The sequence below is a fragment of the Thamnophis elegans genome, chromosome 2, assembly GCF_009769535.1.
Source record: "Thamnophis elegans isolate rThaEle1 chromosome 2, rThaEle1.pri, whole genome shotgun sequence".
Classification (NCBI taxonomy): domain Eukaryota; kingdom Metazoa; phylum Chordata; class Lepidosauria; order Squamata; family Colubridae; genus Thamnophis; species Thamnophis elegans.
The window spans coordinates 50,690,038-50,716,601 of NC_045542.1; the positions used below are offsets into that span (position 1 = coordinate 50,690,038).

The 26,564-nt window shown below is 38.1% G+C and overlaps 1 protein-coding gene across 1 annotated transcript in view; it reads right to left on the reverse strand.

Moving 5' to 3' along the window:
• Positions 1-26,564, reverse strand: part of CACNA1G (calcium voltage-gated channel subunit alpha1 G) — a 484,357-nt gene that overhangs the window by 255,148 nt on the left and 202,645 nt on the right. Inside the window, exon 2 of the mRNA XM_032212057.1 lies at positions 1,260-1,371. Coding sequence (XP_032067948.1) covers positions 1,260-1,371 — 112 coding nt within the window. The remainder of the gene's footprint in view (positions 1-1,259; positions 1,372-26,564) is intronic.

Consider the following 26,564-nt stretch of genomic DNA (forward strand, 5'->3'; position numbering starts at 1 on the left):
CTTTACCCATATGGCAAACAGACCAGAGAGAGAATTGCCTCTAACAGAATTTCCCTATATCCATGGAATGTAGGATACAGGATACAAGGTCTTAAATCAGGTGAAAACATTTGCCATGAGAGCTATTCTCACTCAGACTTGCATATCATGTTCCTTATTTCTTTATTTGTGAACATTTATATGACCTACCAACTCACTTTCAGTGATTCCGGGTAGCTTAATAAAAAACAATAAAAAGCAATAATCCACATCCCCACCCCTGATGACAACAATCAGTCCACTCAAATAAGCCATTTGATGGGCTCCATCCAACTCTGGGTTCTTTGCAGCAAACCCTCAGGACCTTGGAAAAGAGTGTGAAAGTGTGGGCCAATTTTATCTCCTCAGGGATGAGGTTCCATAGGGAGGGAGTCACCATGGAGAAGGCCTTACTTCTTCATCGTGCTAGTTAGATCATTAGGAGAGGGAACCTGTAGCATTTCCTGTCTCCCTCCTCTGGTAGATGTGGACCAGGAAAGACAGTCCTTTAAAAAACCTGGTCTCAAGCCATGTAGGGCTTTGAAGGTGACAAACAGCACCTTGAATTGGACCCAGAAACAAATTGGCAGCCAATGTAAATCCAGGAGGAGAGATGACACATATGCACATTTAGGTAAAGGTAAAGGTTCCCCTCACACATATGTGCTAGTCATTCCTGACTCTAGGGGGCAGTGCTGATCTCCGTTTCAAAGCCGAAGAGCCAGCACTGTCCAAAGACATCTCTGTGGTCATGTGACTAAACGACTAAATGCTGAAGGCACTCGGAACTCTATTACTTTCCCATCAAAGGGAGGGGGGAGTCCTATTTTTCTACTTGCATTTTTACATGCTTTCAAACTGCTAGGTTGGCAGAAGCTGGGACAAGTAATGGGAGTTCACTCAGTTAAGCGGTGGTAGGAATTCGAACTGCCAACCTTTGTGATCGACAAGCTCAGCATCTTAGCCATTGAGCCACTGCGTCCCTTGAACATTTAGGCCTGCACAAAACTATGTGGGCCACTGTCTTTTGGACCAACTGAAGCTTCCAGATACTTTTCAAAGGCAGACCCTTATAGAGTCCTAGTTGGTCTTTTAAACACACGAAAAAGAAAGCTTGAGATGTTAGAGATTGAACCTGAAGCCTGATGCAGTCAAAACATGAGCGTCTTTTTCCACTACGCTAAGGCCTCTCTCTTGTATTACATTTTGACAAACTGGCATAAAGATAAAACAAATTTTACCTGGAGGATCTTGCAGCGTGGAGAGTCGCAGCCCATGTCTTCACAAGGGTGGAACATGCCCAAAGTGACACAGTTCAGGAGAATTACCAGCATACTCATTCTTTCAAACCAGGTGCAAAAGGGGTCAGTCAAGGAAAAGACTAAGTTTAGAAAATTAAACACATACTCTAAGACATGGAGGCATTTTTATACCTATTTTAGTTAAGGCACTATAGAAAAGAGTAGCCAATACATATGTGAATTTGAGTGCCAGTGTCTTCCTTTAACAGTAACAGTCCTACTTCTTTGTAATTTACCTTCTCCAAAAAAGATAATCACGTATCTTGCTCCTACCAACCAGTCACATCCATAGGCACCCCAGTTCGTACTGCAGTTTTGTAAAACACACATTTTGCCTGCTTCCTATCTTTGGCCAGCAAATCCTGGGGAAGATATAAGGGTTAAATGAAAAATAATGCCTCCACCTCTATAACTTTACATTTGGAATTTTTAAATACATGAATTAGGAAATTAATCTTTGAAATGAGTTCCTTTGTTACTTGTATTTACTTCTCCATATATTGCCATCATTTACTGCTCTCCTGCAATAAATTGACAATTGGCAGGCTAAATAATGCCACCATAAAAGAACCCCATGCTTTATCTCTTCAACTATGTCAAGACAATCCTTTCCATTTTTTCTTCTGAGTCAAACACAAATGTATTTCTTCAATTTTGGGAAAAGGTGGAAGCACCAAGTTGGGACTATATGATAGATGAAGTTAAAAGGTGACAATCAACCTCAGGTTAGTTTCTTGGGTAGCTCATGACATATGAAGACAAGCAATGTGATGTTATATCAAAATTTCCTTCTTGTGCTTCCAAACTCTGCTTAAATATTGTTTAAAACTTTTGGATGTTTCAAAGTAGTGCTCTGAGTTGATAGTAGTGCCAGGTTCAAGAAAATCCATTTGACTAACAACTTTTGCAACTCCGAAATCAAGAATTTTCCTGCAGAGGTCTGAATTTTAATCCCCACCCCCAAGGTTTCAAGATAATATTCATAGACTGACACTTCATTTATGCTTAATAATGATGAGCCTGTTTCACTGCCTATTGTGATCTGTGGAAGAAATTTCTCACCTTCATTTCTGTAGTGTGACAACCATTACTGCAAAATGTCAACTCTTAAAAGTTTTATTTGAAATATAAAACTTTTCTATTTCTCTCTACCCTCAGCATTCAAGGAACTCTTCTTGCACAGATCTTCTGATATTGAACAATAATAATGAAGATCATTAATGTGATCAATAAAGTGACCCCACACATTCTTGTGAAAAGCAAAGCTTGACAGCAGTTCCACTTTGAGTAATCAGTTGATTGTTCTCAATTAGTTCATCAACCTATCTCATAGGAAACTCATTAGTTGATATCATAGGTCACCTATTTTGTCCTTGATCATAGAAAATCAGCTCTTCCTGGTTTATCATCATGACATTTTTTGGGTCCAGTGATCCACAATATTAATATCAACATAGTCATCACCATAAACATCCTGCATTGAGTGGCACTTTTCAGTTGGAAGCAGACTTTCAATAGCCAAAAACTGAATCATGGCACACCATGCTGATTAGTATTCATCCTAGTGCTTTGATTTCATGAACAATAACATGAATGTATTCTCAGAGCAACTTCCTGAAGTATAATAACAGATGGTAAAGAACATGTCAAGAACAAGTTTTGTGCAGTGGTTAAGGCATCAGGCTAAATACCAGGAGATTGTGAATTCTAGTTCCACTTTGGCCAGTTGGGTGACTTTGCGCCGGATACTTTTTCTCAATTCCAAGAAGGCGGCAATGGCAAACCACTTCTGACAAATCTTGCCAAGAAAACTCCAGGGACTTGACAAGGCAGTTCTCCAAGTATCAGATAATATTGAATGAGAGAATTTAAAAAAATGAAAAGAACATGCCAAGGCTTCTAGTGTGTTAATACTGCATCTGTTGGTTACTTATATTATTGGAGACATCATCTTTCATTTAACCCAATGTAAATTTCAACTACATTTGTACCAAAGAACCTTCACTCAGTGGGCAGGTGGGAGAACAACAAAAATGCATATGGATGTCATCATACAGATGTAACTTACATGCATGAATCAAATATGGGGATGCAAGCCCATAACCAAAGCATTTGCACATATGTCATCACGATGGACTGCTGCTTCTGCTAATGGCGATTTCTGCTTCTCTCTTTTGTAATATAGATAATAATGGCTTCAACATAACTATTTATGTATGTGTGTGTGTGTGTGTGTGTGTGTGTGTGTGTGTGTGTGTGTATGTATATATATATATATATATATATATATATATATATATATATATATATATATATATATATATATATATATATATAATATGTTGTATTTGTGCTGATAAATAAATAAAGGAAGACTAGTATAGATATATTTATTTATCAGCACAAATACAACACAAATGTAACGAAGACAACAGTAAAAATATTGGGTTTCTGTCTGGATGGTCTCTTGTGACGAGCCGATGGACAGAGAATGGAAGTAGTAACCTTCCTCCCATATTTGGGCATACCAGGGGTTGTGACTTTAAATGTATGTATATTTATATATATATATATGTGTATATGTGTATGTGTATGTATATGTATATGTATATGTGTGTGTATATATGTGTGTGTGTGTGTGTGTGTGTATGTATGTGTATGTATGTATGTATGTATGTGTGTGTATATATATATATATATATATATATATATATATATATATATATATATATATATATATAAAGTTTTTTATTTTTCCATTTTCATAACATAAAACCAAATGTATACTATTACATAGTCAACATCGTATTGCATTATTAAATGTTAACATCATTTCGTCTTGCCACCAACTCCCCAAAACAACTATTGGTTCTTCTGCTCTCTGTACACCATATTTATACCTTATCCATCACTTTCTTCTCCCTCTCTCCTCTGCCTCCCTACCCCCTTTCTTCCCTCTGTCACCCTTCTCTTCTCTACTTCACCTTCCTCTCCCCTTCTCCTCTCTCCCCTTTCCACTCCTTCTTTCTCTTTTCCTCTTCCCCTCCCTGCCCTCTCTCCTATCCCTCTCTTCTTCCCTTACCTCTCCCCTCTATTTCACACTCTTCATCTCATTTACTTGATGTATTTCAGCTTCTGAGTGAGCTCCATTTTATGTTGATGGTATTTATAATTCCTTTTCAAAATACATATTTAATTTTAACATATATTTTCCTCCTTTTTTAAAAGAGAGGAAAAAAGTATACCTATATAGTCATTGTGCTTTTAAACCACCACCACCCCACCTCATTTTGGCCGAGAGGTAGACCTGGTTACAATTCCCAGCTATTTTCATCATTATATTTATATAATTATCCATCCTTACATCTCCAACCTTGTGATTCTGTCTTTAAATCTCAATAGTTTCCCATTGTACGTATATTTCATATTCCCTCACCATTTTTCCATATTTTGGTTTAGATTACCCTTAATTGTCTAAAATGGCAATCCTTACTGTTCAATGTATATTACAATTCCCTTAATCTACTATCTAGAATAACAAGCGGTACACATCTCACTTTATTCATCATATTAGAAGTCCTATATATGTCCATGTTTCGTATATTTTAACCCATGTTTAATTGTCCTTCTATTGCCATATTCAATCAATTAGCAACTCAGTTTAATTATCATGTATAAAAGTGAATCACAAACCTCTGCTTTACAATCTCCCCATATCAATTTCATATTGTCCATATTCCATATATTTAAGATTTATTTAATTATCTGCATTATTATAATCAATCAGTTAGAAATTTAATTTTATTGTCATATTTAGGAGTAAACCCTTTATCTCAGCTTTGTATTTTCCCATATAACAATTTCTAGTTATCTGATTTTTTTTCCTAATAAGTCTTTTGTCCCACTTCTCTATTCCTGCCTTCTCTCTTTTCTTTGTTTTGACTTCTGCACCCTCTTCAATTTTCCTCAAACCACCATCAAAGAAATCTTTTATATTTTCCTTTGTTGGGGCGTAACCTTCTTCTTCAATTTTCCTTGTGCCACTGTCAACCTCCGAAACATCTTTTGTCTGCTTTTTATTTCCTTTTGTTGGGACACATCCCTCCTTTTCAATTTTCCCTATACCACTGCCAAACCCAATAGAGTTTTTTGTCTGCTTTTTATTTCCAACTGTTTCTACCTCTTCATTATCTCCCCCCACACCATTTCTTCCTTCTCTTCTTCTTTAAATACCTGCTTCTTTGAATTCAGAATTCTGTTTAGGCTTGCTTTTAATAATTTATGCATATTTTTTATAATTTCACATAGTTCTTCAAATTCCCATCTTTCCATAATGTCTAGTTTCGAAGTTATAGTTAATTATACATTTCTTATTTCAAGGTTCTTGTCCACCTTAAATTTAGCTAATTCAACTGCAGTGGAGAAGAATGACGGGAGCCATCTTGGTCTTTTGTTCTTCCTTAATGTCCAGTTCCAAAATTGCAGTTAGTTATACAGATCTTATTTCAAAGTTCTGGTCCACTTTAAATTTAGCTAATTCAACTGATATGAAAACGGAAGAGAAGCTGGAGCCATCTTGCTCTTTTGCAGGAAAAAAGAGAATAAAACTTCATATTTTCCCAGCTCTTGACCCTGTTATTATTTTTCCCCTTGCCACTCTCCACCTCTCGTTGGCCATAGTTGCTCAAAATATATCAATTGGAACACACTTGCATACAGCCAAACCCGGGTATGTTTCTTTCGCCTCCTACTTTTCCAAGTTCTGATTTATGGCAGTTGGTTAATGAAAACTTTCAGCGCAGGCAAGATTAAGTTATCAGTTGTCAGTGAGAAAATAGTGCTTTTTTCTTGATCTTTCTCCGTTGTTGCATTCCACCTCTTATTAATTGGAGTTGCTTAAGATAAATTAGTTCAGACGAAGTAATTCCCTTGGAATGTTTGGTTTCTATTTCAAATCCAAAACTAAATTTAGAGTTTGTGTTTGAGTGGGTTTGTCACTTCTCTGCTTTCTCCCTTTCTGTCTGAATTGTTTCAAACAAATGGCTTTTTGGGGGGGCTAGTGTTTCAACCCTCCATTTTCCTTTCTTTTTTTCCTTTTGCCAAAATCCAGATCTGTCTATTAATATTATTTGTACTCTCAAGATTCTTTGCCTTTTCCAAGTTTTGATTTATGACTGTGGGTTAAATGAATTTTCTTACGAATCTTTCATCTAACCCTCACACTCCTGTTCAGTTGTTTTGGCTGGAAGCCAGCTTCTTGTGCAGCCATGTTGCCATGCTGCTGCTTCTATTCCGATTTAGAGGGCAAATCTCTGACCTGCGAGGGACATATTGCCTCCCCCTGGGTCTGATGAGATGCTGCCTCTTCTTTGCCCCCACTCCAGGGGGGGGGTCTGATCCAAAAAAGGATCCCCGGAGTTGGTTTGTCAGGCAGGGTTCACGTGAGGCTCTTCAGAGCTTACATCCCCATATCTGTCCAGCTGGAGAACTTCCTTTTGAATCGGGTCTAGTATAATTTTTGATAGTTTTCTGTACTTTGTAACACTTTGTAAGTTTATTTATAAAAGAAGTTATATCATCAAGTTTATACCAAGGGCTATTACATTTCTACTGGTTTTCATATAAAAACTATGTTCTGTGATTTGAAAATTTGGAAACTAGCCTGTTAGTACAAACCCCTATCAATGTTACAACAGATGGAATTTTTACAATCCATCCTGCCTCTCTTGTTTTGAACAATTTCACCAGAAGTGGTTGAATGGAATTCGGAAATTATTTAAGGGCTTGAGGTAATGAGGAGTCAGTGAGAGGCCAGTGCTTTAACTTTTGATGTGTTATGAGTCCCACCACTAAGGAACATGGAGGAACAAGCACTCCATAATGAAAGAGGAATAAAGCATGCTATTCTTTACATAGGCAAGCTCAGCCACAGAAATTGCCAAAATTGAAAGAACCTTGAGCTAAAAGAGCCCATTAGCAACTAGAACGTCAACCTTCAAATTCTGATCTAAATATTATGTTGTCTCTAAGCTTGCAAAATCACATGATCACAGAGATACTGATCAGATGGAACACAGGCTGATGCATTAACCAACATCTGTGTTTGTTGATATTTTTCCCATGCGTAATTTTTTTCCAAGTGTATATAGCATTTTCATTTGATTCCCACTGTCCAGTTTCCATGGTTTGAACCAGAAACAGTGCCCCAAGAATATAATCCAGGACATAAGACTCAGGACAACCTTGGATGATGGCAAAGAAATGGCCATTAACTGTCTTGCAACATAGTTTATATTGGGACTATATTTGGAAGTAACCTAGTTGTAACTACCTCTGATAATTTTATGAGCAATCCAATCAGAGGCAAATACTTAAGTCTCATTTATCTTTCCAACTATGGACTATTGCTGCACATAAACACCATTATGTAGGGACAGCCAATACTAATGGACTAGAAAAAAAAATTGCACATATACTTACCAAGGAAGTTTTGGGTGGCTTTCAGCAAGATACTACAAAGTGCAGTTTCTGGATTGGGGGAGATTACATTGGGCAAAACGTTAATTTTCAAACATTTCTTCTACTCAGATTGGAAACTATGGTTCTGTACACAATTGTGTTGCCTAGCTCCAAGGCTGAATGTATTGGGCCAAATTGCAATTCAATCATGGGGAAAGTCAGGAGAAAGAAGGAATGTTTGCTCCATGTTAACAGAGAACCAGATAGCTTCTTCAAATAGCTTCATTCTAGTCTGTAAGAAAGATTCTGATCTAGCTGTATCATGTTTGGGTGCCTGGGCAGTTTCTGCTAGGTTTGAGCTTTGGGGGTTCTCATACTGGAAGTGTTACGCCAACCATGCTGGGAACTCCTCTTTGCAGGCCACTCCTTTCTTCCAGCTGAAGAAGAAACTGAAATCCTGGACATTGTCAAAAACAAACTTGGTGAGTAGGTCTTGGCAGTTGTTCAAGGTTGCCATGTGATGTCATCAGGCTTGATGCCAGTCATGCATACAGCAAGGCTGTATGGGGATGAGGAGTCTAGGCCAAGGCTCTGTCACACCATACCACAAAAGTGTCCCTCAAGACACCAGAGGCATTAGGCCTGTCACTTCTGTTGGCTACACTGAAAGCAAACACTCTCCAAACTGAAGGCTTTTTCATGTTAGACTCTGGAACCCAAGAGATATAGCTGTGACCTGAGGCTATAAAATGTCCCCATTCTTGGTTTGTAGAATTATTTCTTCCTGTTTTCATCCTGTTAAAAAGATCCTCATCAAACAGGAATAAATGTTGATTTATATTTTGCAGAAAGACAGAGTTAAGTTTGTACAGTCTTGATTCCATCCTTTTCAATGTGTGCTACACATTTAACATGTTCACTTGCTTTTTTTGATATATTCCTTCTGTCACCAAGCTGGATTGCCCGACTGGTTATGTTATGAGACTTTATTTTGTTAAAGTCTTTGCATCTCATTGATGGCAAAGGTCTGAAAGCCAATGACTCCAAAAGACGGAGACCACACAAACTACACAAAATGAAAGGAACTACACTTTTCAAGGCAATTATATCACTTTTTCTCTGTTGCTCATTCTGTCTGTCCCTCTATTGCTTTATGTGAGATGAATTTCCAGGAAAGCTGTAATCTAAGCTAGGAGCCAGAATTCATGTTCTCAAAATGTGTAAATATTTCTTTGAGCTAAAATGAAAGCATTAAATATCAGCATCAGCTCAGAATTTAACAGCAGTCTATATATAAAAACCAACTAATTCTTTAGACACAAAACCTTCATAATCTATCAACCTCACAGCTTCCAGTTCTAAGCACTTATAAACATGCAAAGAGTTCCACCATGAGAGGCGTCTATGAATTCCCAATTTCTTATAGCAGAACTCTGTAGTTCAGGGAGTAATTGGAAGCTGAGCAAAAGTTTCTTTGTAAAAAATTGATGAGAACTTTTGGTCCATGTACAGATGAACACTTGCACAAACTTAATTTTTTGGCTTAGCATATAACTTGTGTGTGGGCTACAACATAAGCAGCAATAATAATGTTCATTGGGGATTTGCTGTTTAGTGGCTACCACATCATTTTTCTCTTGGTTAACCTGGTCAATTTATATTTACTGTGGATTATTATTCAGATGCAAGCATTTGAAGAACGGTCTTTAGCTACAGCTAAAGAAGCCCGGGGTAGCATTGTGCAATACAACTGCTTTCAGCTTGATTTTCTAGAGATGAATAAAAGGAGATCATTTTCCCTGATGATGGTCAGCAATGAACCTGTGAGCTACTGCTAATAGGAATCTCAGCTGTCAGCCTAAGGATCACAAAAAGGGACCCTTCCATGAAGGGCAATATTTGTGTTGCGCCTCCATAATCATGACTGCACTTTTCCCTCTAGGGCCTCTGCTATATTGTAGGCATCATTTGCATAATGCAGTCTGAGTGGCATCAGTGTGGATTTTCTTCATCTCCCAGGGTTGAATGTGTGGTTTAGGCAAAATATTCCAGAAATGAATTCTACAAAGGTTTTTGTATGAAGGTGGTATGTTGTCTTTTGTAGCAGTTTTATGGTGCTGATTTTTTAAATGACAATAGTATAAAGAGAAATGGTTAGATATTCCTAGAATCAATAAAGAAGAATATTTGTAGCTCAGGGTTGAAATGAAGGATCCTTGCTGATTTCTGAGCTTGGGGTTGTTTTTTTGGGGGGGAGGGGGTTGACTAGCACTGGGTAGTCATTACCCATTCCCAAGTCATCCATGGGGTAATGAAATGTCTGCAAGGAAACAACCATGTTCGGAGAGCACCAAGGACCCCTTATTTCTGCAGTGCCAAGCTGAGGTCTCTCTATGGCTGCTTGAATAAACAGGAAAATGGTGGAAGATTTGATCATTCAGCATCCCATGTGGGAGACACTTGTTCTCATATTCAGAAAATCTGGCTTGCAGTGGAACAGCCTGTAACCTAAAATCTTATTCTCTCTGTTCTTTAGAGGCAAACTACATGGCTCAGTTGATCTTTGACTTCAGCTGTCATGTACCAGATCTTAATTCACTTTCTCCATCAGTCAACTAAGCAGCACGGGGAGCAATCAGGAGCAGCAGTCCCTGATGTTTTTAACAACAAATGAGTGATGTGCAGAGGAATTACTCGAAGGAGAGAAGTCAACCTCCTACCAACTCCTCAAACCTACCAGGACCTCTAGCCATTTTTCCTTGTTGATGTGTTGATTTGATGGCTGATCAAAAGCCAAAAGATATTTCCCTGCAGGTAATAGGAAACTACATGACAATGGGAACAAGGGGAAAGCTTTCTCACTTTCTAATCCTTCCTAGTACCATATTATAGCTTGCTAGTCTTCTTCCACTATAAAGAGTAGTTGTGTATGTGTGAGTGTCAAAAACAAATCTGCATATATTTACATGCTGATGAGGCCCCTGGCCCAGTTCCTAAGGAACCAGCTGGAGCCAGGAAAAATTCTCAGTGTTTTAACATATATGACAGCTGTACAACAAGGCTGCCTGAAGTTTGAAACAGGAGTTTAGAATACAGTAGTTCATCATGACTGGTTTGTATGGAACATTTGTGATGGACAAGCAGGTGGAAAGGAAGGTGGGCAAAGCTGTGGAAGGGAAGCAGGGGGGGATCTCTCTTGGAATTCAAGAAATTGTTAGAGATTCCTCAGTCTCTTTCTTCTCCCTAATTGCATAGTGGCAAAGACAGCCCCTTTTTCTCTGTGTATAATCCATTTTCAATTACAAGATTCCCAAGCAAATGCACATTTCTCTCTTTCTTCTTGCATATTCTTTCCATTAATGATAAATAATAATAGGCTGTAAGAAGCAGAGATGTCTTTAAAATTACATAAAAGAGGGCGAGAGTAAAGTTGAAGGAAAGAATAGCAACAAATGCTTCCAGCCAAGCAATTAAAAAAAACACCCTACCCAGCAGTATGTAGACCTTCCTTCCCACGGAGAGGTATTACCTATTTCACATTGTCCTTCATTGAAATGTCTCCATGAGGAGCAGAGGGTAAGCTCAGATGAACAATTAAACTGTCTCACAAGCAATGCCATAATTTGCCATCTTAGCTCTATAAAAACCTGTACGTAGAGTTCTTTTATCTGAGATGTTTTTTTCAATTTAAATGCCTTGAGGGTTATTGCTGTTTCATAAATATAACTAGCAGTTAGCCTTACACTACTAAGGCAAGTCTGTTGTGATGACTCAGTATTCAGTGACTGGGGAGGCTGTCAGACAAGAAATGTAGAAGTGAGGAGAATATCTGCATAGAAGAAAGACTTGAGATTTGAGTAATGGGATGCATGGGATTTCATATACTCCTTGATTTTCTAACTCAATTTTGTCTTTGGGGTTTCTTAGGATGGTGGATATGAAATCCCACCTGCACCACTTGCCCCACCACATACATCGGACAAACCAACAGAAGAATAAGAGCACACATTGAAGAACACAAGAACGCAATCAGAAAAGAGGAACTAACTTCTTCCCTGGTCCAACACCTTAAAGCTACAGGACATAAAATTGACTTTAAAAAGACCAGAACTATTGCCAAAGCTGAACATTTTAACAACAGAATAATCAGAGAAGCCATCGAGATAGAAAAACGCCCACACAGCATGAACAAACGAGACGATACCTCCCGCCTACCAGCCATTTGGAAACCCGCCCTTATTGACAAACGAGTTCCTAACATGAGGAATGACACCAGACAAACACTCACAAGAACCACACAGGATGTCACCACCACACATCCACACCGAAAGCAGACTAAAACCCACACTGATGATGAGGCACGACTAAGGACCAGAAGCCAGACCACAACTGCACCATTAGCCACTTTAAACCCCTCCAATCCTTACATGAAGCACAAACCCCCAACCAATCAGAACACACCTCCACCCAATCAGAACACAGCCAAGCTCCCACCCAATCAGCTCAAACCCCACTGGTAGTTAAAAGGAAGAAACAGCCGAGATCTCACATTGCTCCTGGAAGCACGAAGCCGAGCAAACAAGCCTGAAGATGGAGAATGAGACTTCGTCGAAACGTCGCCAAGACACTTCCAATTTTACGTGGGAGAAAACCCGAATAACCAAAGACTTACATACTAACACCCGCGAAAACCTCAGACAACATATATATAGTTATATATCCATACCTCCCTCCCTCCCTCTCCCTCCCTCCCTCCCTCTCCCTCCCTCTCTCTCGTATATTTGAGAGCCAGTTGGTGTAGTGGTTAAGGCATCTGACTAAAAACTGGGAAATTGTGTATTCTAATGCCTCCTCAGGCACTAAGTCAGCTGAGTGACTTTGGGCCAGTTGCGCTCTCTCTCAACCTTAGGAAGAAGGCAAGAACATATCAACAGGTCCTTGTCAAGAAAATTGCAAGGACTGTCCAGGCAGTTGCCAGGAGTGAAAAACTGACTTGAAGGTATGTGTGTTGGTGTTTTTGTATACATGCATGTGTTTGTGTATATACACATACACAGAGCCAGGCACAAACATGCATGCACACCCACCCCAAGTATTATTCAGTCTCTCTTTGTCAATCATAACAATGAAGTCCAATCAATATTTTTTCAGTAGAATGACGTGTATCATAAACTCACTACTCTATGTACCTAAATGTATGATCAGCATAGACAATTTTTCATGGTTTAACATAGCGTATCCCAATCCAGTAGCTTTGGCTGTGTTGCCACATCAGTACCCCAAATTCACCTCAGCCTGGCCAATGTTCTTAGAATTTGGAACATCAACACATAGAGAGCCTAAAAGCTCTAAAAAGATAGTGTCCATTCAATTTCTTGATTTCCTTACAGTGGACTACTGAGGTGTCTTTTTTCAGGCAAATTAAAAAAAAAACTAATTTCAGAACTCTCTGGATTATGTCTAAAATCAGACAGTAAGGACAACTCATTCAAAACCAGTATTGCCCATTACACCACACTGGCGCATAAGACCCTTTAGATGACATTTCCATGTAATCAATGGGGAGAAATCCTTCAGTCAATTCTGTTCTCAGTGTATAAATCTTATAATACAGCTATAAGAAAATATAAGGAAAGTATTTATCATCACTCCATCTACCTACCACTCTTATTTCGATAGCAATTTGTCTGCTCTGTATCAACACAACCACATAATTTTTATTGTTGCTGCTGCTATTTAAAATTCTATATAGCCTGTCCTAGGCCCAGCAAAAGGGACTGGAGAGAAAGAAAGAAAATAATTGCCCTGGCTGATTTTCCCACTAAATTATACTGAGAAATACCTGGCACCGCCCCATCCCCAAATCAGCATATCTCCTCTTTTTAAGGAAAAAAAAACTTTTTTGTGGGAAAGGAGTAATTCCAAGATGGATAGTGCTTAATGTGATATGTTAATGAACAAATGATGGAAGTCTCTCCCTCCCCCTTGCTTTTTATTCTTCCACTCTATTCTTTTCCCCCCCTGCCAAATGAAACTTTGAGTTCTTTCTACTACTAATGGGATTTTGGAGGTACACAAAATGCTGATGGATACTACTTTTCACTTGACATTATTTGAGCTGAGCAGCTGACAAAGGAGTATACTTCAATTAGCAAGGGCACAACGACCAGTCTTATTGAATTTTTCAGCTGCTGCCACAGCTTCAGCAGTAAACACAAAACAAGACATATGGAAGGAATAAAAGCAGAAGTTCCAGCAAGTTTAAGAGGTCTAAGGCTGACCAACTAGGTGAGAAGTACCAATAACACATCTGAGTGTTCAGGCCTTGCAATGTCCAGCACATTGACAAACTGAGGTCTTCTTTGTAATTGGGGAAAATAGCCATTCCTTCCTTGATCCAATTTCAATTTTCCTCCAGCAGTAGATAACATTAATGTTTCTTTTATGTTTTTATCATTGTTGATATAAACCACCCAGAGATAAGGCAGACCTATAAGTCTCATAAATAAGCCAGCCGACAAACAATCTAGATCACGGGTGTCAAACTTGCTGCGTCACATTGCTGTCACATGATTTTTGCAACATTTCCCCATTTGCGGAGGTGGGCATGGCCTGCGCATGACACATCTGGCCAATGTGCCGCCAGTTTGACACCCCTTATCTAGACCAAGGTTTCTTAAAATGTGGTCTTAGGATCCATGCTGTCCCCCAAGTCTCTCTCAAGGGGCCGTAATATCAAAACTATTTGCCAGCCTAGGTTGAAAAATAATGGAACTAAAATCCCATCAAACAATTGTGAGAAGCACTAGCAACAGCAAATGCATCTATCTATCTATCTATCTATCTATCTATCTATCTATCTATCTATCTATCTATCTATCATCTATCTATCTATCTATCTATCTATCTATCTATCATCATCATCTATCTCTCTCTCTATCTCTCTATATGTTATATTTAATTGATGAGAGGGGGGGATAGATAAACTATTTTGGGATGCTCCCTAATTTTTAAAAGTGGAAAGAGGTCTCAAAAGAAAAAAAATGTTTAAGAAACCCTGATATAAGCAATGACTGGGATCACATGTAATATGCTTGGTTTTGTCTCAACATACAAGACAGTTATAGTTTATTCATGGTTAAATAAATCATGTGAATAGCAACAGCACTTAGACTTGCATACCGCTTCACAGTGCTTTACAGCCCTCTTTAAGGGGTTTACAGAATCAGCATATTTTCCCCAACAATCTGGGTCCTCGTTTTACCCAGTTTGGTAGGATGGAAGACTGAGTCAACCTTGAGCTGGTGAGAATCGAACTGTCGAACTGCTGGCAGCAGTCAGCAGAAATAGCCTGCAGTACTGTATTCTAATCACTGCGCCACCACATTTCAGCAATCTGAGGGTCCACAGTAACAACTGAACAAAGGTTACCTAATATTGAAAAAATTGATGAGCAAAGCTTCCTGGGTCTTAAAAATGAGAATGAAAGAATGAAAATGTTTCATGTCCTCTCAGTCTAGCCCAAAGCTGAAGGTCTATATGGTATTAGTAAAATACAAGCAGAATAGATCAAAGTAACCCATGATAGGAATACTTATACATTGTAAAAAATAATAATAAATCAAGATGTAGCATAGGGTATAAAAAAACAGGGCAATACTTTAGTTTATGCATTAAGGTGGAAGAGTCCTACTCTATTTAATCCAAAAAATAGCACAATATAGCATCAAATCATGAAAGAGAATTTGTCCATTGAACTGCTACAAACATGAAACTTTCTTAACATTCTTAGTCCAATCCATTTTCTTCTTTCTTCTGCTACTAAACAAAATTAACCAAATTTTACATGATGGAGAAGAGTTATTTTCTTACTTCAAGTAGGCCTCTATTGAACTATCCAAATTTGCATGCATCATATAATCACCCATCATATAATCATTATATAATCACCCATCGCAGCTTTCAAAGTAACAAGTATTTACTGAATCCTTGATTCTTTTATTCTAGACAAATAGATTTGCCTAGTGGAACAATTACAAACATTATGCAAAGTGAAGAAAACAATACTACTAATTATTTTTCTCATTGTTTCCTCATGGCTGCAGAAGTTTCTTGGGGACTGTAAGTAACTGTCAGATAAACACTGGGGTAACTGACTGGAAAAAAATTTCCCTCTCTCCCCATTAATTTTGATCGCAATATCTTGTATTCTTATGTAGAGTACCAATTAAGAATTCTCTACACAGTATATTTTTAAAGAAGTCTTTTAAAGATTTTACATATCCATCAAAATACAAAATGCAAATGTATAAATTGCTTAAGTCTTTGGGAACATTGACTTGTCTCAGAAGAGCTTCTCAATTTAATAAGTTCTACTTCAAATACCCTTCCCGAGGCTTCTTACTGATATAGGTGGCCAAACATGGAGCGCCACTGACGGCAGTATTTGTCTATTGGAGCATTCTCCCCAGACGGAGTTCAATCCCTTTTCATGCTTAGATGAACATCTGGGTTTTTTAAAAAAAATTTATTCAAGCTTCTTAGTTTCCATTAGAAATTATTTTTAAAATATCCCTGACCTTTTCATTGGTGGTTGCAACCTGAAAAGGACATTGAAACCATTCTGGGGGCAAGAGAACACACAATGCACAAGCAACAGGGAAGCAGAAATGTCAGGCTGGAATTCTAACAGCCTTCAATTGCAAGGCCACTATATCCCGGAAGTTCAGGAATGGTACTGTTGGAAGAAATGTCCTTCTGGGTTTAGTTCCAAATGGGGAGAAAGATGCTGGAAACATGGAGACTGCTTGGAAAGATGGTTATTAATGGTGGACAGGATCATATGGTTTGAGGTCCCGGGGGAAAAGGGATCACATGCCTTGAAGATCTTGAAGAAAAAGGGAAGAGATGCTGAGAGACCCTGAGTTTTATACTCTCTCTTGCCCCCCACCTTGGCACTTCCTGTTCCTGTGTAAGAAATTTATTCTGATTGGTAGTCAGACTCCCAGGGGGCGGGGGTCTTAGCTAACTTTGTAGGCTGTCTGTCTTTTGAGGCCCAAGCTTGGTTGAGCTGTTGCTGGGTGATGATGTAATGAAAGGACTTTGGGATTCCTATTATGGCTCTGCCTGAAGGAGGTAGATGTTTGTTATGTAAAATAGACTGGCTCAGGCCTTAATGGCCCATTGAGAAAGAGGGGGGGGGGCTGAGTTTCTTCCTCCCTTTTAGTGGGAATATTCTGTCCTTGTAATATTTCCTAAAATATTTCATTTTTCTAGGAGAGGAGTGGGTGCTAACTTCCTATAGTACCATGTAAAACTAGAACCATGAATAGAACGGCAGTGCTTAAGCTTCCCTTCATGCCATCCATTTCAGAAATAGAGCCTCTTGATACCAGTGACAGCAGAGTGTTCAAGGCTAGTCCTGGTGTGAGAGAAGGAAACTCTTAAAGGCTTCTAAGCACCTATTCAAGCCAAGTCTTTTGGAAGCCCCATCTTCCTTGCCCAGTTTATGATGAGGGAAGAACTCACTTCAAAGCGGAAGAAAAGAAGCATATCATTCATAAATACTTCACAAAACTATTCGCACAAGAAGGTATGGAGGAAATCAAAATAAAACAATACTTAAATATAGAAAAGATAACATCAATCTCAAAAGAACAAAGGGAGGTGATAAACAGACCAATAACGTTAGCTGAAGTGGAATTAGCCCTGAAAAACCAGAAAAATAATAAAACCCCAGGACCAGATGGAATTCCGGTGGAACTATACAAATATAACAAAATAATATTGGAAGAGCTAGGAGTGGAAATGTTTAATAAGGTTTTAGGAAAAGCCAAGATACCTGAATCATGGACTGAAGCAATAATATCCCTAATCCCAAAAGAGGAAACCAATCTACAAGAAATTCAAAATTACAGACCAATTTCATTATTAAACTCCGATTACAAAATATTTGCAGCAATTATGGCAGGAAGAATTAAACAGGTGTTAAACGAACAAATACATCCAGACCAAAATGGTTTTTTACCCCACAGACACATGAAAAATAATACGAGAGTTATTCTAGACATAATAGAGTATTACGAGGCGCATCCAGAAAAGCAAATGGTACTGGTTTTCCTTGATGCACAAAAAGCATTCGATAACATAATTTGGACATTTATAACAATACTATTGGATGAGATGAAATTCGGAGAAAAATTTATAAAAATGATAGAAGGATTTTATAACACCCAGACAGCCAAAGTCCTGATGAATGGAGATCTAACAGAAAAGATTGAAATAAACAAAGGAGTCAGACAGGGATGCCCCCTCTCTCCTCTGCTATTTATATTGACTTTGGAAACTTTATTAAATGAAATTTGGAAAGACCAGGGAATAAAAGGTTTAAGACTCAAAAATGAAGAATATAAGGTCCAAGCCTATGCCGATGACTTAGTATTTGCTTTAGAGGACCCAATAGAATCCAGCCTGAAATTAATTCAAAAATTGGTAGAATATGGCGAAGTGGCAGGACTAAAGATCAATAAAGACAAAACAAAAATGATAACTAAGAACATGACAAAAAAGCAAGAAGAGGAATTGGAAGTAGCAACCGGATTGCAGTTAACTAAGAAAGTAAAATATTTGGGGATCTGGTTGTCAGCAAAATGTTCCACAATTAAAGAGGATAATTATAATAAATTAGTGATACAAATAAAGAAAGATTTAGAAAATTGGAAGAATATTCAGTTATCACTTATGGGACGTATAGCAACAATTAAAATAAATATCTTACCAAGAATCCTTTTCCTGTTGCAAGCCGCTCCTATTAATCCAGGTAAAAAATTCTTTCAAGAATTAAAGAAAATAGCCACTAGATTCATTTGGCAGGGGACGTAAACTGAGGATTAAACTAAAGTCAATGCAAGGAGAGGGGAGGCTTAGCATTACCAAATTGGGCATCAGCAGTAACAATAACAATGGTGAAGGACTGGATAGAGCTAAAGAACAAAAGAATTCTGGCCTTAGAAGGCCATGACCTGCAGGCAGGCTGGCATACTTTCCTATGGGATGACAAAAATAAAACGCACAGATACTTTCAAAATCATTTAATTAGAAGAGCGTTGTTGCAAAAATGGCTCAAAATAAAAAAAATCCACTATGTGAAAATCCCAAATTGGCTATCACCAACAGAAAGGACGACACACCCAAATTTTACAGATTGGAACAAAATCCTAAAATACAGAGATTTAATTGACAGACAGGGAAAATTAAAAACAATTGAAGAATTGGCAGATCAGAATATGAAAGTTGACTGGCTAATTTACCTCCAAATTAAAACTAAATACAATAAAGATACTAAAATATATGGCATTGAAACAGAACCACACGAATTGGATAAAATTATTCAAAGTCCTGACAGAAAGATGATAGGGAGAATATACAAATTCCTCCTGAAGTATCAAATGGAAGAGGAAATTGTGAAAGAACAAATGATAAAATGGGCACAGAACTTTGGCTATAATATTGAATTAGAAAAATGGGAAAAATTTTGGGGAATAAATTTAAAAATGACACTATCAATTCCACATAAGGAAAACCATTCCAAATTGCTTTACAGATGGCACCTGGCACCATCAAGGTTGACTAAAATCTCAACAAATACCTCTCCAAAATGCTGGAAATGTGATTCAGTACATGGAACATATCATTTATGGTGGACCTGTGAAGAGGCAAAAAAATTCTGGAAAAGGATCAAAAATTGGCTGCAGGCAATAACAAGGGTTAAAATAGATTGGAAACCTGAAGTTTTTCTATTAGGAATTATGTCGGTGAAATTCAAAAAAGCAATACAATATCTAATACTACATATACTTGCAGCAGCAAGGATCGCTTTTGCCCAGAAGTGGAAAAACAAACTAACCCCAAATAAAGATGAAATAATAAGAAAGATTATGGACTGTGCCGAAATGGATAAATTAATGAAAGAAATACAGGGAAAGGAAGAATCAGAATTCTACCAGATATGGGATAAATGGTATAGATGGATGGAGGAAAGAAACAAAAAGCAATGAATGAATATAACAACACTCAAAAATAATAGTTATAAGTAAAACAAGAGGGTCAAGATTGGTGAAATCAATTCAGGACGATAGCTGGCATATAGATTGTAGAACGAAAGAGAAAAAAGGAAATGATATGAAACTATATGGGTCTGTGGAAATATCATCCCCAAGAAAACATAAACTGGGATTTGAAAAAGACACCTATAACAATAGAAAAAGGGAGCGAAGAAGGAAGGAAAGGAGAGGAGGAAGGAAGTAGAGAAGGGAGGGACGAAGGAAAGGAAAGGAGTGGAAGGTGGAATGGAGAGAAAGAGGAGAGATAGTAGGAAAGGAAGAGGAAGAGTGGAGTAGAGGTAAGGGAAGAAGAAAGAGGTAAGGAGAGGTGGGCGGAAGGGAGAGAAAGAGAAGGAGAGGAGGGAGGAAGAGAGAGAAAGAGAAGGAGAGAGGGTAGGAAGGAGAAGAAAGAGGGTAAGAGTAGGGGAGAGGTAAGGGAAGGAAGAAGGGGAAGTAGAGGAGGAAGGAAGGAAGTAGAGAAGGAATGGAGGGAGAAAAGAAAAGAAAAGAAAGAGAAAATAAGGTGGTGATACAGCAGGTGCTAGGGATGGTAAACAAAGCAACCCAAACTATACCTTATAACCTTTTAAATGGAATAACAATAGTATAAGAATGCCAAAGAAAAAGAATAATTATGTGAATGTATACCTAGAATTGTATGTAAGAGAATAAATGACAGTAAAAATATAAAGCACAATATAGGTAAATAATATTTGGTTATAAATAGCTAAGTATAAATAAATATAGAATTGTACATAAAAATGGATAACGAATAAGGAGATTATGAATGCAAGATAGAAATGTATAGAAGGGAAAACACTAACTGCAAAGAAACCAATACGAAACTGCTGTATGATATATGATGGAACTTATTGTTCCTATGTTGTTTTAAGTTATGTGTCTGTTTCTGTTGATGTGTTTATGTGTATAAAATAAAAATTTATATTCGAGAGAGGAGAAAAAAAAAGGAAATAGCCCAGTTTTCCTTTTGGGTTCTTGAATATGGGAATCTACAGCCCAAAATGATTCCTGACACACAGTTTAATCAAAAGGACTGTGGGATTCCCATCATGGGCCTATGGAAATTCTCCATGGCCAACTCGCCATGGCCAATTCACCACCGGACAATTCGCTGTGAGACAAGAGTTACACTAATATCAAAGAAATGGTGGAATAAAATCGTTAAAGAAAGGATGCGAAAGGAGAGACAGAATGAAATATGAATGACAAAAATTAAAATATTGTTTTGTTTATTTTGAATAATTAAATTGAATTGTTAAATTGTCCTACCGCAAGATGGCCATGGCGAACTGGCCGTGGCAAGTTGGCTGCAGCGAGTTGGCTGTGGCACATTGTCCCATTCCATCCTATCACAATGTTAGGCATGTAAGGAGACTTTCTTGGGATGCCATAAGGTTCCAAGATTATCTACCTTCCTTCCTTCCTTTCTTCCTCATTAAATATTGTTTTCTGTATAAAGCACAGGGGAGTTGTTTGCGTATAATGGTACTGTACTATGTTATTACAATTACTCTGACCGAAAGAGCTGACCTGAGCTGAGAGCCACAACACTATTTTTCACTAGCATTGCATTTCAGTCAACAAAACAATGATTAAGGACAGTGCTCTTTCATCCCATTCCAGTAGGAATTACTGTGTGACAAAGAAGTCTTGCTCATAAAAATTATCCTGTTCCATACTTTAGTATAACATCTTGTTCCATTATTTTAGTATTACATCCAGATTTGTTCTATATAAAATAATATCACATGAAATGAACTTGGATGGGACTCCAAACAGGTTCATGTATGATTCCTTCCCAGGGGTGGGTTCCGGCAGCCACTACTGCTGGTTCACACATGGGCACTTTGCAAGCATGCGCAGTACAATAAGAATTGTTCTGTGCATGTGCAGAACCAAAAAACAAGATAGGCGCTGCCTAGAGAACCAGTTCAGGGGCATGGCAGGCCTGGGTCACTCAGGTTCCAGCGACCCAGGCCGCCAAACCACTACTGGCTCGGGCAAACCGATCCGAACCAGTAGGAATCCACTACTGTTCCTTCCTCCTTCAAGCTGGGGTGCAAATGTCAGAATAATGAAAGTTCATGTTAAACTAAACTAGGGTCCTTTCCCCATCTAAAACAATTCTCCAAAAGAATCAACACGAAAACCAGGGAGCTGGTATTCAATGGTCTTCCTCCAAGTCAAGAATAGATTCATTTCCTACTACTACTTTAGACTCACATTTTGCAAAATTTGGTTTGCCATGATATCTAAATAGGGAATACAGAAGCCCTCAATCTAATACCTGCAGAGGTAATCTGTACACGTTTGTAGCTTCTACCAGCATTTGTGGACTCAACAGATAGATAGATAGATAGATAGATAGATAGATAGATAGATAGATAGGTAGGTAGGTAGGTAGGTAGGTAGGTAGGTAGGTAGGTAGGTAGGTAGGTAGGCAGGCAGGCAGGCAGGCAGGCAGGCAGGTAGGTATAGATATAGATATAGATATAGATATAGATATAGATATAGATATAGATATAGATATAGATATAGATATAGATATAGATATAGATATAGATATAGATATAGATATAGATATATAGATATAGATAGTCCACAAATGCTGGTAGAAACTATATATATACATACACTTTTCAATGTCCAAACATAGCCATCCTACAAAAATAGACCATGTATCAAAAATTCAATTTCCAAGTTACAGGTTGAGAAAACAAATCCTAAAGCACCTGTCTGAGATATTCTGTGAAAGCAATGCTGCATATCTAGAGACGTCTTTAGTTTGCAATAAATCCTTTTATTGAGATATCTATGGGCCAAAGGGATGCCCTGCGCATTCCTCTCTCCATCTCTCTCTTGCTGTTTCCCAGCTGTATACTTACAAAGCTTTGCTCATAAAATTAAATTGATTTTATTCCTCCCCATACACAGTGCAAACAGAGGCATAAAAGAGGTATGACTCTTTGGTATAAAGAACAGACTCTTTAATCTTTGGATACTTACGTCGGGAATAAGTCCCATTCAACTCAAGGGAGCACCAATTGTTAAGAAACATGCACAATATTGTACACAAGAACAACAGGATTCTTGTGTACATTGAGAGTCACACAATCCATATTTAAATTAGATGAAACGGGGGGGGGAGTCAGAAAGTCTCCTTGAACAATTAGAGGTATAGGATACTTACAATGAATGAAGCATTTCTGGATAAAATGATAGCTCTTTTATCAAGCAAAATATATTAAGTTCTGTAAGCAAATAAAATGTTCTCCCTCACTGTGCAGATCCTCCTTAATTCCCTCCAGCACAGCTGCAGGCCTATCAAGTTTTACATAATTCATCCAAAAGAGAACACTTTGTAAACAATCTTTTCTTCCAAAGCACACCAGCAAACACCAATTCGGGGGAAAAAAAAAACCCAATTCAAAACTTCAAAATGGCAACATGGGAACAAATACCTTTTGAAGCATTGGAGTGAATCATCTCCGACTTGCTTAGCTTAGCACTTAGCAATATTTGAACAGAGAATGCAATTAATATCTTAGGAACAATGAATAAACAAAGAACATTACTGAATGCAACTGAAACAGGAGTGGCACAGCCCACATGGTCTCCTTTCTAAAGTCTGTTGGCCAATAGATCAATCGTTGAAGAGAGCTTGGGGTACAAGATATTTTTGCATTCTACCGATATGGTAAATCCACCTTGGTTTTTGGCATTATATGAGCAATCAATGGCCACAAGAGATCTAAGTCCAGCCCATCTTGAATTCCTGTGACTCTTAAGTACCGCCAATTTGCTTAGGGCGTTAGTAGCTCAGATTCTTGTACAGAGGTTAAGCTTACAATAATTTTTTATAACCATTTGAACTGCCTGGATCTCTGATTTCCCTGATGCTCGATATTAAGACAATACTCCAAGTCTGGAATTTGGCCAATTTAGACCTCCACCTTATCACCCTCCTGCTGAGCAACTTTGAAGCCAGGATGAAACATGGTGTAATTGGGAACCTGTTGGCAGCTGCACTCTTCTGCTGCACCCAGGGTAGCTCATCTTTGGGGCAAAAATGCTGGTGCCTTTTGAGGAATCTGAAACTGCAGCTACTGCTGTGCCAGGGAGATGCTGGTGAATGTCCACAGTGAATTTCCCCCATGAAGTCAAGCACATTTTCAAATCCCTGAGTGGCTGAGAACCATAGCAATTCAAGACCAAATGTAGCTGAAGGATGCCGGGCTATATTTTTTTATCTAATGCATTTTTCTTTCTTTTCTAATAATCCAGTGAAAGAGTACAAATTTCTGCATGATATGCTGGCTTGCCCTTTATTTCTGACACATCTTTCTTATGTCTTGGATCCAAGTGCCTTTCCAACCAATGCATCTCCCTCGGGGTTTGCAATTATGTGCGGTGTTGGTTTTTATGGCTTTTAGTTAAAAACCATCCATGTAATATACATTTTTTTTTTAAAAAAAAGGTTTTGATATGCTCCCCTGTAATCCAGGAAGCTGGGGAAAATTCCTTGGTTTATTCTACATAATGTAGATAATGTCGTTTGGTCCTGTCTGCAGCTTTTCAATACCTTTTATAGTGCCTTGGAATATAGACAATGATGTGCACCGAACAAGAGTTATCTGAGCCCATCTTTCCTGCTCTTTGAACATCTTTACTTCAGTTCGCTCTTTTGGTTCCTCTGATCGGACTGTTTGAATGAAATGTTAAGTGGAACAGATGGCCCTGGATCTTCCTGTTGCCTGCTTGGCCAACCACTGTCATTCGCCTGCTGGTTTCTCACAGCCAAAACCAATCCTTTATTCTTTCCCATAGCATCTGCCACAAAGAGATATGTGCATATGAGGCACATGGGTTGTGTCAAGGTTTTCAGCACTTTCCTCCACAATGGATCGGCTGATGGAAACGTCACATATCGTTCCCAGTAGCTGCCAGAGTCCAAAACACCATGGGGACCTTGAACTCAATTGCATAAAAGGGGATGATAATTCATCCTTCCTATGCTGACAGCTCCACAAAACTCATTTAATGCAGTTTAACAGAGAAACACTTCCCTTGACAATTTAAAATTGTCAACAACTCAAGATTCCACAAGGAAGGCCTTGCCAGTAAGTTACAGAAAAGGATTTTTTTTCCTGCTCTTTTTGGAAAAAAATTAAAAGGTTACAGGAATATCCAAACTCCACAGAATTTGACAGTTGAAAATCAGCCCTGAATGTATTATGAGGAATCAAATCAACAGAATGTGTTTAAGATAAATTTCCAGTGACAATGTCACTCTGTGGGAATCTTTTCATCCAACAGAAAAACTGTGCTGGAAAAAGAAAACAATCTTACCAATTCCCTTTCTCCCAAATTCTCTGTATAGTGTCCACTTTCTGAATCTGCTCTGATGGGTTGTTTTTACTTCAACAGAATAACAGAACAGAGTTGGAGGGGACCTTGAAAATCTTTTAGTCCAACCCCCTGTTCAGGCAGGAAATCCTAAACCATTCAGACAAATAAATGTCCAATCTTTTCTTTAAAACCTCCAGTGTTGGAGCATTTACAACTTCTGAAGGCAAGTTGTTCCACTGATTAATTGTTCTTTACTGTCAGGAAATTTATCCTTATTTCTAGGTTTCTTCTCTTCTTGATTAGTTTCCATCCATTGCTTCTTGCCCTGCCCTCAGGTGCTTTGGAGAATATGTTGAAACCCCCCCCCCCCATCTTCTTTGTCTAATACCCTTAGATATTGGGACACTGCTATCATGTCACCCATAGTCTTTCTTTTCATTAAACTAGCCTTACATTCTTCATATGTTTAGAGTTGTGAGTTATCCCAGATCAATGAGACAGGTAAGCAGGAGCCACAGTAGGGGGAAAATGAACTTTCCCCTTCTGAACTTTCCATTTTTACCACTAAGAATTTTTACATTGGAACTCCTCTAACAGAAGGTTTTATTTTATTTATTTTTTCAACAGAATAAAAGTTGGGTTTAAACCATTGGGTGCTTTCTTGGGGTGAAATTTGGAAAAAGTGTTGAACTACTGATACCAAAACTAAAACCATTTCATATTAGTCGCCTTCTCCTTTTACTCTTCCCGACCTTCATGTTACAAAAAGCTGCAACAAATAAGATCAAAACAACGACCAGGAGAAACATCATGTGTCTCTGGAACCTAGACCAGATCTAATTCACAAAGTGGGCCAGATCACATGTACCTTAGACTTGTTTTAGAACTCTTGACATTTCATTACAGATTCTTAAATGTATATGTAATGGATCTTATGTATGTCTAGCAGTAGCTTCCAAATGCATTCGTGTACAGTAAAACAGGATGCATGTATTTTTCTATACGCTCTACATTTATAGAGGAATTGCTTAAGTAACTGATGAAAAATAAATTGAGTAACCTATTTCTATGAAAACATCTATGATCTTAAACTGTGAAGTAGATCAAGTTTACATAAAATGTTCCTCCATTTAAAGCTCTTTTAAAAAATTGTGGGAGTGGAGAAATGTAGCTTGCTAGCTTTTGCAAACTAGTAACATACTTAAATATAAATCAGGAGTGCTGCAGCTTTGGTGATATTGGGATACTAATCTAGATGGCCAGGAGCAGAGATTGAATGATTCATGCCCTTATCACAACTTCATTACACTTCTAC